Source organism: Podarcis raffonei, chromosome 17, assembly GCF_027172205.1.
Source record: "Podarcis raffonei isolate rPodRaf1 chromosome 17, rPodRaf1.pri, whole genome shotgun sequence".
Taxonomy (NCBI): domain Eukaryota; kingdom Metazoa; phylum Chordata; class Lepidosauria; order Squamata; family Lacertidae; genus Podarcis; species Podarcis raffonei.
In genome coordinates this window covers 15,497,943-15,510,177 of record NC_070618.1, presented here as the reverse complement: position 1 = coordinate 15,510,177, position 12,235 = coordinate 15,497,943, and the positions used below count along the sequence as shown (strand labels likewise).

The 12,235-nt window shown below is 40.7% G+C and overlaps 1 protein-coding gene across 4 annotated transcripts in view; it reads right to left on the bottom strand.

The window, feature by feature from the left end:
- Positions 1-4,199: 4,199 nt before the first annotated feature.
- PTBP3 (polypyrimidine tract binding protein 3) overlaps positions 4,200-12,235 on the bottom strand; it is a 46,725-nt gene continuing 38,689 nt past the window's right edge. For all 4 annotated transcript variants that reach the window (XM_053371310.1, XM_053371309.1, XM_053371308.1 and 1 more), the window contains 2 exons: positions 11,514-11,591; positions 4,200-9,972 (listed from right to left, as the gene is read on the bottom strand). In XM_053371310.1, coding sequence (XP_053227285.1) covers positions 9,840-9,972; positions 11,514-11,591 — 211 coding nt within the window. In that variant the 3' untranslated portion in view covers positions 4,200-9,839. The remainder of the gene's footprint in view (positions 9,973-11,513; positions 11,592-12,235) is intronic.

Sequence of the window (12,235 nt, the reverse complement as noted above, 5' to 3'; positions counted from 1 at the left end):
ACGCACACAGGACCTTCACCAGTTCTGATTTGAAAGAGCTGGGTATCATCCACATATTGATGGACACCCAGCCCATCAATACTTTCCTGGGTCACCAGCCAGGAGCTGCTGACAGCATCCTGACACCCCCTCAATCCTGTTAAGAAGATGATGCCTCTGTGGTCCCAAATACCACTTGCTGAGGGTCAGTCACAAGGACGACTCATGTGCTGCTTGTGGCATCCGGCTGGCCACTGTGAGAACACAATGCAAAGCGAGATGGGCCTTTGGTCTGATGATCTTATGAAATGTCTGGTTATCAATACACTGGCCACAGCATCTAACTTCAGATGTTCATCGCTGTAGGTAGGGTGGGAGAGTTTGAAGATAAAGCAGAAGACATGGTTTGAAAATGTTGAGAACAGAGATAATGAAGGAGGCATAGCCACTGTTTCCTATTGATGTTTTCCCCCATTGCGCCCCAGCCTAGCAGTTGAAGGCACAGTCGAATGGAAAATTCACACGGCTGTGAATAAAGCTGAAGTGTGTGGTGGGGGAGATGTTTGCCGAAACAATGAGGACTGAGAGTGTTCAATTGACATATAATGCTGACTGTTACGGGGAGAAAAACAGAAACATGGGTTAGAGAAGGAAAAGAGGAGGGCGGAGGAAGAAGACACACAGAAACAAAGAGTGTAGAAACTAGGGCACATCATGTTTCACACTGAGAAGCTATTTTAAAACGTACCCAGGCACAGCACAATGAGCTGCCCATATACATCAGTGGAGAAATACAATGTTTTAATGTAGCGGGGATAGAATACAGCACTCTCCACAGCAACCCAAACTCCTGAAATGGAGAATCTTCATCCACCTCAAACAAGCCAATGATTACTGAGCATTCTCACGGTGCGCAGAATAATAGCTGATGGAAGGGGGAAGAAAGAATGAAACCCCGACAGCACTTCTCGCTGCAACATTCTGTTACAGGGCCCCATGAGCTTTAAAAGCAGAGTGGCATAGAATCGCCTTACATTCAAGAGTCTCAGGAAGAGAATCTGCAACTTCCAACTAATCTCAAGCTACTCCAGTAACTCCCACATTCAAAAGGCCTGGTGTGGGCCACAAATGAATATAAAGAGAATGTGGAGGTTACGCTCTGGGGAAAAGTACACAAAGCCAAAATCGCATATAGTCAAAACACACTGGGTGCAACGGCATGTGGGGTTGCCGAAGTCCCCACCCCCAAGATGCCCTCCCCCTTTCTAATCCCCTCCCAAGTGTGTAAAGCTGAATGCACCCAAGTTAATGCACATTAAGTCATGGGTCTACTACAGTATAGTGATTTCAAAATGTTGCTAGACAAATCCGCTCCACTTCCCAGTGGGGAGGAGTTGCGGTGGACCGTGTGGCCACCCACTTCCCACCGGGGGCTGGGGACTTTGTCCCCCGTTGCCTGGGGGATCCCAGCCACGTCCGAGCCCAGCCAGCCAATCCGCTGGCTGGGGGGCGTGGCCGGAGCCGTTTAAATGGAGGAGTGAGCCAGAGGACTTCCTCTTTGGCTCGCTTCCTCAATCACCCGCCCTCCCTCCCTATTTTGTAGGTTAGGCAATGGCCTTGCTATGGACTTCGGTTGGTCGCCTTGGTTGTCCGAGGGGCCTGGTAGGAATTTTTCCACTTGGCAAATTGGCACTGGCCACTTGGTTTGCACCTACCTCGTAGCAATCATCACAACTTTGTTAGGGTTGCAGTTAGGCATTGTTTGGCCTTGTGTGGGGGAGGGGAGGTGTGGCCATCACTTGCCCCTCCATGTTTAAGGGTATTCCGTTAAAGGAATCCGGGGGTGTTGATCTAGTCTGAAGCCCGGCTGAGGGCTAGGACCTTGACACGACCCCGACGGGAACACCAGGGGGAGCTTGAGTTGGTTCGCATCGACAGGGCTCCCCCTTACTGGACTTCCTGCACAATGGGCAGGAGTCAGATATAGCCAGGTCCAATCAATGCCTAAGCCAATACCGCTCACATTCTGTAATTTCAATAAAGTTGTGGCCAAAATTTGCCCAATAACATAAACCTAGTATCTGTGTCCTTGTGTAGTTATTTCCAATGAGGGGGTGGCTGCGGGGTCTCGACACGCAATAGTTAGCAAGCACCCCTTGGTTTCCCTTGGTTCTTAAGGTGACTTGGTTTCTCAAGGATCATTTTCAGGTGGTGAAGCTGAGGCGAACCTAGTTAGAGACAGGGCAATTGGCATTCTGTGTCCCTCAGGGTTTAAGGTTCTCACCTATGATGCTTTTGGTCAACAGCACGACAACACACAGCTCTGTTTCTTCTTTTCATCCAGTGCCAGAGAAGTTGCAGATATCCTGAACGGGTGCCTCAAGGTGATAAATGGGCTGGATGAGGACTCATAAATTTACAAATAAACCAGACAAGACAGAAGTTTCCCATGATCAGGAAGATGGACTAGAGATTCAACTTGCTTTGGGTGGGGTGGCAGTGCCTCTGAAGAAGTGGAGAATTCCTAGGGGGTGCCAGGGGCCAGGTGTGTCTTTGCATTGTTCAGGCTGGTGTGATAGTTGTGCCCGTTCCAGAGGTCTGGCTCAACTAGAACAAAACATGTTCTAGCACCATCTAGACTGGATTCGTGCAATGTACTTTCCAGTGATGTTAGCAGCTGATTACCTCATGGGCTCACAGAACACCTGCCCTACAATGCCTGCACCAATTACCAGTTTCTTCCCGGGAATAATTTGAAGTGTTTTTGTACATTGTAAAGCCCTACCTGGCTCGGTTACAGGGTGTTTCTTCCTATATCAACTTGCCCACTTATTCGTATCTTGCAGGAATGCCCTTTTTGGTATCCTGCCAGCTGTGGAAAAGTACAGTTGCTTGGGACAAGAAATACAGCCTTCCTGGTGGTTGTACCAGTATTACAGAATGCCATACCTCAGGAGGCAAAGATGGCTCCATCTTTTGAGTGTTTGACAAAAGGTTGCCAGAGCAAAGTTTTTGCAAGCCAGTGAAAGGCAGAGTTATTGACAGTGGAAAACTATTTGTGATGTGTTGTGCTTCTTCCCGCCGAGTTTGGTGATATTATACTTTTTATTTGCAGTTTTACATGACGTGAGCTAACATGTAATTCATGCATCTTAGAAAGGTGGGAGTATGTAGTTTTTTTAAATAAAAAAATCTATTAATGTTTAGATTAAAAAAGAGGCACAAATAAGGTAGTGCAATTCCTTAAGCATCTCAACAAGGCTCAACTTTAAAGCTAAGGCCCAGGGGCCGGATCCGGCCCAATCGCCTTCTAAATTTGGACAATCTGGGAATCAGTGTGTTTTTATATGAATAGAATGTGTCCTTTTATTTAAAATGCATCTCTGGGTTTTTTGTGGGGCATAGGAATTCGTTCATTTTTTCCCTTCAAAATATAGTCTGCCCCCCCAAGGTCTGAGGGACAGTGGACCAACCCCCTGCTGAAAAAGTTTGCTGACCCCTGCTTTAAAGAGTCATGGCGAGTGGCTCAGCATAAAATGTTGGAAAATTGACTTCTGTAAAATATTGAAGCTGCTCAGTTGTTCGTATTGAGTTACAGCCAATAAAGTAACCACAAATGACTTCTGCTCCTGAAGTAGAATTTCCCCTTCCCATGTGTCCTGCATGCACACACAAATATGCTCCAAGGGTTCCCCTTAAACTTCCAGAGCAGATGGGGGGTATATGAGGGGGAAGGGGAGGAAGTGATTGCCCAAGTGGAAGTCATTCTGCTTACGCAATGCCTTTGTTGGATAGCACTGTTGAAAGACTTGTTTTGCCCGTGCATGAGAAACAAGAGTCAGCCTCTTCTTGTTTCTTTGAAATTATGTGATGTTACTTAAAACATAAGGATGCTCTGTGAAAATGTAGCTTGTCACAGACTTTAAACACAATCTGGAGAGAGCAAGTGCAGATGGCCAATAGAAGAAAGGAACACAAAAGAGAGACAGACATTAGCTTTACAATTAGAGGGGAGGGGGGAACCCAAAGTAATAGACAAGAACGCAGAAAAATTTGAGAGTACAGATGTCATGACATTTATTAAGAGGCATGCTACAACTAGAGTTGTTAGAAAAAGAGTTAAGTATAGATACTCAAGTAATAATCAAATACACAAAACTTAAAAAGGAATGGAGCATCCGGCAGTGTACAGAAGTTCAAATTAACCATGCACTACGCAGTTAGAAAATAGGTTTCTTTAATATTTCAACTTCTTTGCATTTATAACATCAAGTCATCTCAACAACATGAAATCCTTTCCCCCCTCCAATTGCCACAAGCTGCTTAACAAATGAAAGCTGGTACTGTTGCTTATCAAAATATACAAGATAATTGATGTTTTTTTTTAAATATAAAAACCATTTTATACTTGTTCCCAAAAACCTTTTTTTTTTGACAGGTAAAAAATGTTGTTATAAATATTTACAGCATTTTCTTGTGTTAGATGAATATTTTTACAAACTTAAAAAGGGATTTGTGAAGACATGAAAAGGGAATGTTTTGACTCTTGTAACTGCGCACCGTTCTTTCTCTTAACACAGCACTCTCTTTCCATCAGCCTCTTTCTTGCCTTATGCCATTACATTTGGTTCGCTTTTCTCTTTCTTTTTAAAAAAATCTAATTTCCCATTAAGTAGTCCATTCACCAATAACATTCATATAAAAGGCCACTTTACACTGAGTCTTTCAGGGAAAAAAATTGCTTGAGAAAGAGAGAGAACTGGCAAGATGTCTCAGTAAAACCAGAGCAGACAATCTTTGGTCATTGCAATGAGGTGACAAATCTGATACAACAATTTGCTTGGTCAGCAACTGTATTTTGAGACTGGGATGAGTTGTTTTCAGGAACAGGAGAATGAATTTGGAAAACAGCAAAAAACATAGTCAAAGATGAATCTAAGTACATCGCTGGTTAGACTTTTCACTATCATTCCTAATACTGCACATAGATCCAAGAATTGAAAATTCTACCAAAGCATGCACTCTTCATTTATAACTGAGGATTTCTGGATACAAGGATCCTCAATATTTAATAATGTCCCAGTTGCAAGCTACTGTGACAACCACGAGCCACATGCCTAGAGTTGAACATGAATTCCTGTGTGGTGCAACTTGATTCATGTTATAATGGTAGAAAGCAAAGGGATACTAAAGCCAAATGAAACAGTTAGCAATTGACTGCACATATGGATAGTTCATGGGTCATTTGGTGTGTGTTTTTTTTTACTATATAAATACACATTTTCTTGAAAACAATAGTATTTATTCTAAAGACTGAAAGAGATAGCAAAAAAATTACACAAGACTACTGAAGGCACATAAACTTTGGTCCCATATTGTTTTCTTTTTTGTAAAAACCCTGAAATTAAATCTTTGAAGTTTTAAATTTCTTCAAATAATTCCTAATTGTTAAGATTTGATTTAAAAATTAAGAACAGTCTCATATACCACAGACAGATAATTGCAAAGACAATTAGGAGTGAGTTTGCTTCAAGAAAATCTCTGTGCGACCTGAACAGTTTTCAGCACAGAACAGTTTAAAATCTGACCGTTTTGTTCAGAGTTACCAGTCCACAAAAAAAAGTCAAGGCAAATAAAAATGGCTTTAATACAGTAAACTACTCAGCCCCCTCTCCTTTGAAAATAGCAGTACATACTACATATAACAGGATGAAGACTGAAAGAGCACATCTCAGGTTTGTCATTCCCAGAAAGAAAGCCCATATCCAGCTGTCTCTCTCTTGGTCATAGTAAAAAGTGTAGCAGTTAGATAGGCTCGTTCACTGTAAAATTCACACGCTCTGCTTTATTTTACAGCAACAAGATTCCACTGCACAATCTCTCCGTCTGGGAAAAAGAGGTGTCACGTGGACAACTCAAGGCTACATTCGGAGATAGATATAGGCACGGCGAGCCCTCAATAAATTCTCCAAGCACAGTAACCATGCAACTGGTGGGAGACACGAAAGGCAACCAAGTTTGGGGGCAAGGCTTAAAATGAACGTATCTTTGAAGTTCTGTAACTTGCAAAAAGTGTCTGGATGGGCTTAGTTGATTCAATGGTGCAATAAAAAATTTCATTAGAGTATTAAAAGCCCCTCTCCACAGATTATTGTGGGGCTAAAAAGCAAAGACTGCAAGACATGAAGCCTTGTAACTATGCACTCTGGCTTTCCTGAGCCAGTTTTCCCTTCCAGTTTATATCCAAAAGCTAGCAGCAGTTTGTCTTTCGGTTGTGAAAGCTATAATGGCTTAGCCTCTAGAAGAAAGAATCGTAGGCAACTGTAGGTGACTAATCAGTTAAGTAACTTAAAATACCATTTTTAAATCTGGCCTCTCAGCACCAAGGAGATTTAGGCTTGTTTATTTTATAAACCACATTGGCTCCTGTGGTGTTACATATCCCTTAATTTGATTTGTTAGCATTTCTTTCTTACAATGAACGAAACTGCAAATCTTCCAATTGAGAAAAATATTTCCTTTGCCCAAAATGCTAAAAGGGAACCTTTGCTGAGGTTGCATATTGAGCAAAAATATTTAAATGTTATTAAAAGCCAGCATTCTTCAAAGACTTCATTGGCCAAAGCCCTAAACACATATCCCATACTCTACAGGTGACAGAAATGTCTGGCACGCAGGTGACACAAACAGAATTCACTTTGAAAGCAAGGGCCACTTGCAGCTTAAAATCACAACCGCTTTAGGGCGAGAGAAAATTCAGTTGATAATAGGAATGCTAGCAAAGGTCCAAGTAAGTCTGGAAAAGTAAGTTCCTCTGCACGAAACTTCTTGTCAAATATTTTTTCACAAAGGGATGCTAACAACATCCTCTTGAACACCTTAATCTTGCAGGACATTCACTGTAGATCTGGTAAATGGTGACAGAACAGATGCTAGCATTCTGCAGCAAAAGAATAAAGGGGTCAGAAAATAAGAAAGTGTCGCCTTTGTGGGACTAAGTTTCTTTTGCTTTGATAGGGAGGGGGGAAATCAAGCTTAGCTATTGCTGCAAATGGAATTACTGTTTTAAATGCAAACAAAGTGTGTACTGTACTGCCATTTCTCGTATTTGCACCTCATGGAGAAACAATTTCAAAAAGGAAATCAACCACCCAATCATTGAACACACATGCACTACAACCAAGATGATCAATACAGAATATAACATAATTATGACAAGACCACACAGAATATGTTGAGTATATCCAAAATAAAATTAAAAAAAAAAAAGTTTGCCAGCATATAAACCGTACGCCCTACAACTCAAAGTAGTCGAGAAATGACTACTTACAACGACACGTTGGCTAGAAAGGGCATTTTCTAGGGACTAAGTGAAGCTGTCTTTCATGTTAGGATTAACCATTTACTGCTCTGTTAAGCATTATGAAGGTACGTTTTGTTTTTAGATTAGTTAAGTCAATAAATTAAATGCTTGCAATGTGTATTAGCATACATATAGGAAACTTCACACAGCACACATGTGTGTGCGCGCACGCACACACACACACACACACAAACACACACTCCCCACCCTTGATATTATACATGCTAATGCTCATTCTCAGAACTTGTTTTTCCCCTACTTCGGGTACATTCATCAACTGCAATAAAGTCCCCTTTGTAGCAGCATTAAACACATGGTGACCAAGATTAAAAGGTAACTTAGCAAATTATTCTAAAGAGGAGCCATATTGATTGGGGATATAAATCCAAAAAGCTATTTAATTTACACACCTAAATGGGCTGTCATCTTGAACATGCTTACTTGAATTCATGGTTCCATGGAATGAAGGAGACCCATTTAGGCTGGAATTTGGGACCAATTAAACTGCATTGCTAAAACAAAAGAGGATATTGGTATTTTAGGTGTTTTAAAATGCTATTTTCAAACAGCTGCAAAGCAGTGGTGGACTTTGAATATGGGATCAGTTATTACTGGACGTTAGTCTAGCGTTACACACACTCTTATCGGGTGACAAAATGAACACATTCATTTAATGTCCAAAGGTGATTTATCAGCCAGCTGACACAAATATAGCTATATAAGGTTGCAAAAATGTCTCACTGACTATCCTTTCATCCTACAGTGATGTTATCAAGAAGCTGACATCTCAAAGATAAGTTACCAAGTTACCATTTTAAAAGAAGCTTTCAAACTAGATCTAAAGCTATGGAATTCTTTTTGCTGACCAACAGCCAGTCTTCACAGAGCAATTTGACTTGCTAAAAAAAATCCAAAAGCAGAATGAGAGCCACAAATCATTACACTCCATTTCACTTCTTAAGTCTCTGTGTCCATTTTCAACACAATTGAAGGATTAATAACCCTTATACTTGAGAGGAATACCTTACAAAACAATGAAAAATTTCAGTAGACGTAACATCTTGAGACACCTCTAAAAACATTGTATTACAATCATAGAAATAATTTGTGTATGCCTAGATTTCACAAAAAATAGTTAAGATTGCATCTCATCTTGCTCTCCAAAGAGGAGTGAACATTCAGTATTGAAGTTGTGATATTTATGGAGGAAAGCCAGTCCACATTTAGTACAGCAAGCAAGTACTGTTGGGTGAAAAGGAATCCTGAGGCAAAATATTCTCAAAGAGCCAATGGCTCTACAGGTTAGATATCATGCAGAAACTGGAGAACATTCTTTAAAACCCAACAGTGGTGTCACTCAACTGCAACCTCCAAAATATTGTGAGGCCTATAAGGATGTGCATTGAGTTATCTTTAGTACCCCACCACCACCCCTGTACCAAAGCACCAAAAATCTGATTTGACTATTACTTATTAAAACATTTTTTTTTAAATCACCAAGCGTTTAAAAACTAGGACAAAGGAAAAAAAATCTCACCAAGCCACAATACAGTTTAAAGATACTTCAGATAAAACTCTAACTATTGTATCATTATAAGCACATAATAAGGCACGTAAGAAATTAAGTAAATACACAGTAATTCTGATTTAAGTATTAGAGATTATAGTGGTACAAAAAACCCTTGAGGTTTAATTTTATATTTTTAAACAAGACCTTACCAAAAATAACCTTTCTAAAAATTTGTCAAACCATATGACAGACCTGAATTTTTTTCCTTATGAGTGTAAACATTTTTTTTCTGAAAGAAATGTACAAAACTTGAAATCAGGACATATTTCTTCTTTCATTTTCTCCAAAATCTTATTACACAGCATTTCATAGTAATAAAAATTAGTGGTTTCTTACACCATGATTCAATACCTAGTTTAAAAATTCACTATGATCACATTAAAATAATTTACCTGTGTCACTTACACAATTTATTTGAAAAAATTTACTTTGCTCCATGGAAAAAGAAGGCACTGCCTTTCCTCCAATATGTTCAACAGGTACTGATTAAAATTATTAGCTAAGGGGTCAAATAAATCCCCCACAGAACACTCTATGTGCTTAAAATAATCCACTAGATCTATCTGAAAACATTATTTTGATAGGATAGTTTAACGGGGCACAGAAATGTTGTGTAACATTGTTTTGGAATAAAAACCAAAAAAATATGCCTCTGAAATCATTAAAAACAAAAGAGGGGCTTCTACTGAAAATGTTGCGTTATTAAATACTACAGAAGAAAATTTCGAGGAGGACTGTTAGCCATTTAAACAGAAGAAGATATGAAAAATCATCCCTTGATTCATTTACTGTGTAAAGTAATACACATGAGCCACACAAGTTTAATGGTTTAAGGACGCAGCGTTGGTTTTGGCTACTCCAGTCTCTTGTCTGAATTTTACTGGTAATTGTGGGTAGAGTCTTAAAAAGCAAAAGGTCACAGAAGTGTCAGATTGTAGATTTGGAGAAGGAAACTCTGAGGTGATGGTTCTCTCCAAGGTCATGATTATGAAGCTCAATAAGAGCCTGGATTGCTTCTTCCACAGAGCCCAACTGGATGAGAGCCATTTTGCGGTCTTTTCTAAAAGTGAAAAGGAAAGTGTCAATCCCAACCACATCTTAAAGACTTCTTCACTTCCCAAAATCTAAGTGTCAGGATAATGTCAGGCTCCGGGGACCCAGCTTCCTCCTCCCCTTTGGCCGTAGATAAGCAGGACAAAGCGAAGAGTCCCTTACCATTTAAAGAGTCTTTTAATGATCACAGCAAAAGAACAAAGCATTCATTCTCGGAATAAAGGTGTTCCCAATTAAGGATTCCACCCACTTCCCTCCTAGTTACTTCCATCTTGCAAAGTGATCTCGCAGCCACCATGCTTTTTGTATAGCCACCTTATCAGGCACGTCCAACTCCCAAGAGAATGCGATCTACAGTGGTACCTCTGGTTGCGAACGGGATCCGTTCCAGAGGCCCGTTTGCAACCTGAAAGGAATGCCACCCGCGTCTGTGCGTGCTGCAATTCGCCGCTTCTCTGCATATGCGTGACACCATTTTGCGCATCTGTACGTGCACGAGCGGCAAAACCCGGAAGTAACCCTTTCCGATACTTCCAGGTCGCTGTGGGATGCAACCTGAAAACGCTCAACCTGAGGCAAACGTAACATGAGGTATGACTGTATTCACAGTATAAAAATACTGGCTGTGATCTACCCATGGTCATTGCCAGGCAAAGTTGTTGTGCTTTTTGGGGGGGGGGAGCCAAAGTTTTTGAGCTGCTTCTTCTTTTTTTTAGGGCAGGCAAACCTGTTAAGCTTCTTTTTTTGTGGGCGGGGCGATCGCTAATGATCATGCGATCGACCAGGATCGACTATGGACATCTCGCGATCGACCGGTAGATCACAATCGACCTGTTGGACATGCCTGCTCCATGCCTGACCTTGGACTGATATGCTGAATACTATCCAGCAAGAGAGAGTCTGTTAGCTCTCTCTCTCTTCCAGTTCTTCTTCACTTTGCTGTTCACACCCCAGTTCATTCCAACTTTTGTCTTCAGAACTATGCCCCTCTGCAAACCACTGTTCCAAATCTATACTGCTCCTGGGCAGCTTCAGGATCCTGGTCAGGAGCAGGGGGAGGGGGATGTTCCCACCATTCCTCATCAGAGCAGCACTCCTCAGCTTGATCTCTGACAGATAATCAGTGAAACAGAACCACAAGACAATTCCAAACACACAGTATGATATGGTACAATCTGTAGGCATTTCATGTATGGTCTTTTATTTGGCCTTCATCTCAAGAGATGAACACCAAGAAGCTCAGCCACTAGCTGGTTAAGTCTCCCTTCCTTCCACACATCAGTTTTCCAAAGCCTTGCTTAGTGCAAGATTATGCTGAACCAAAGACTTCCAGCTATAGCTTCTCAGCTTCTGCAGTTTTCTTTACAGGAAATTATGTGTAAGAGAAAGGACCTATTTAAGTGGTGCAAGTTCATATAATTACATCCTCACCCCACCCCGGATTAAGTCCCCGTATTGAATTTCATGTTCCATCTGTATTTTCCATCTGTATGAATGCAATGGATGAATTCCTAGCTTTAAAAAACTTAATTTACAGTGGATACTTACGGGAAGAATTTGAAGGCTTTCACAATACATCCAGTACCAGCAAAAAGATTCTTCAGGTCATCTACTGTGACAGAAGGTCTGTAATAGATTAAATCCCTCGTGTTAGCTAAATATCCAGGTCTCGACAACAACAACAAAAACCACCACATTTTTTAATTTATGTCAAAATAAACTGGTTAGCTTTTAAGGTGTGTTGCTTTTTAGTGTGTTGCTGTAACTTACTACCATGGCTACCTGTCCAGAAAACAGAGCTCAACAACACCCCCCTTTTGGCTTTTTCCCAATTCACAGACAATCTGGGTTTCTTATATTCTAGTGGCATCACAAATAAAGGGTAAGCAACCAACCTTTCTGGGCTCTTATCCCCTCTTACGTGCAAATGTATCTGGCAGAATTTGTAATATTTTGTTTAACTTCAATGCCCCTGAATGATGTCACCTTCTTAGCTCTGACAGGTTGTAGGGCTGTCTTTTTATTATGTACTATTGTGGAAGAATGTGGGCTTGCTGTTTTTACTTTTTTCAATGTTGAATATTTTCTTTAACCTTGCTTATGCCATTAATATCCCACCCACTCCAGGGTGATTCGTAACTAAATAATACTCAGAGCAGAGTCACTGAAATAAATAGACAGACATAACTTAATTCCATTGTTTACAATGGAACTAACTCTGACTATGACTAATGTAGGGTATCACCCAGTATTAGGAATCTAAAATTCCC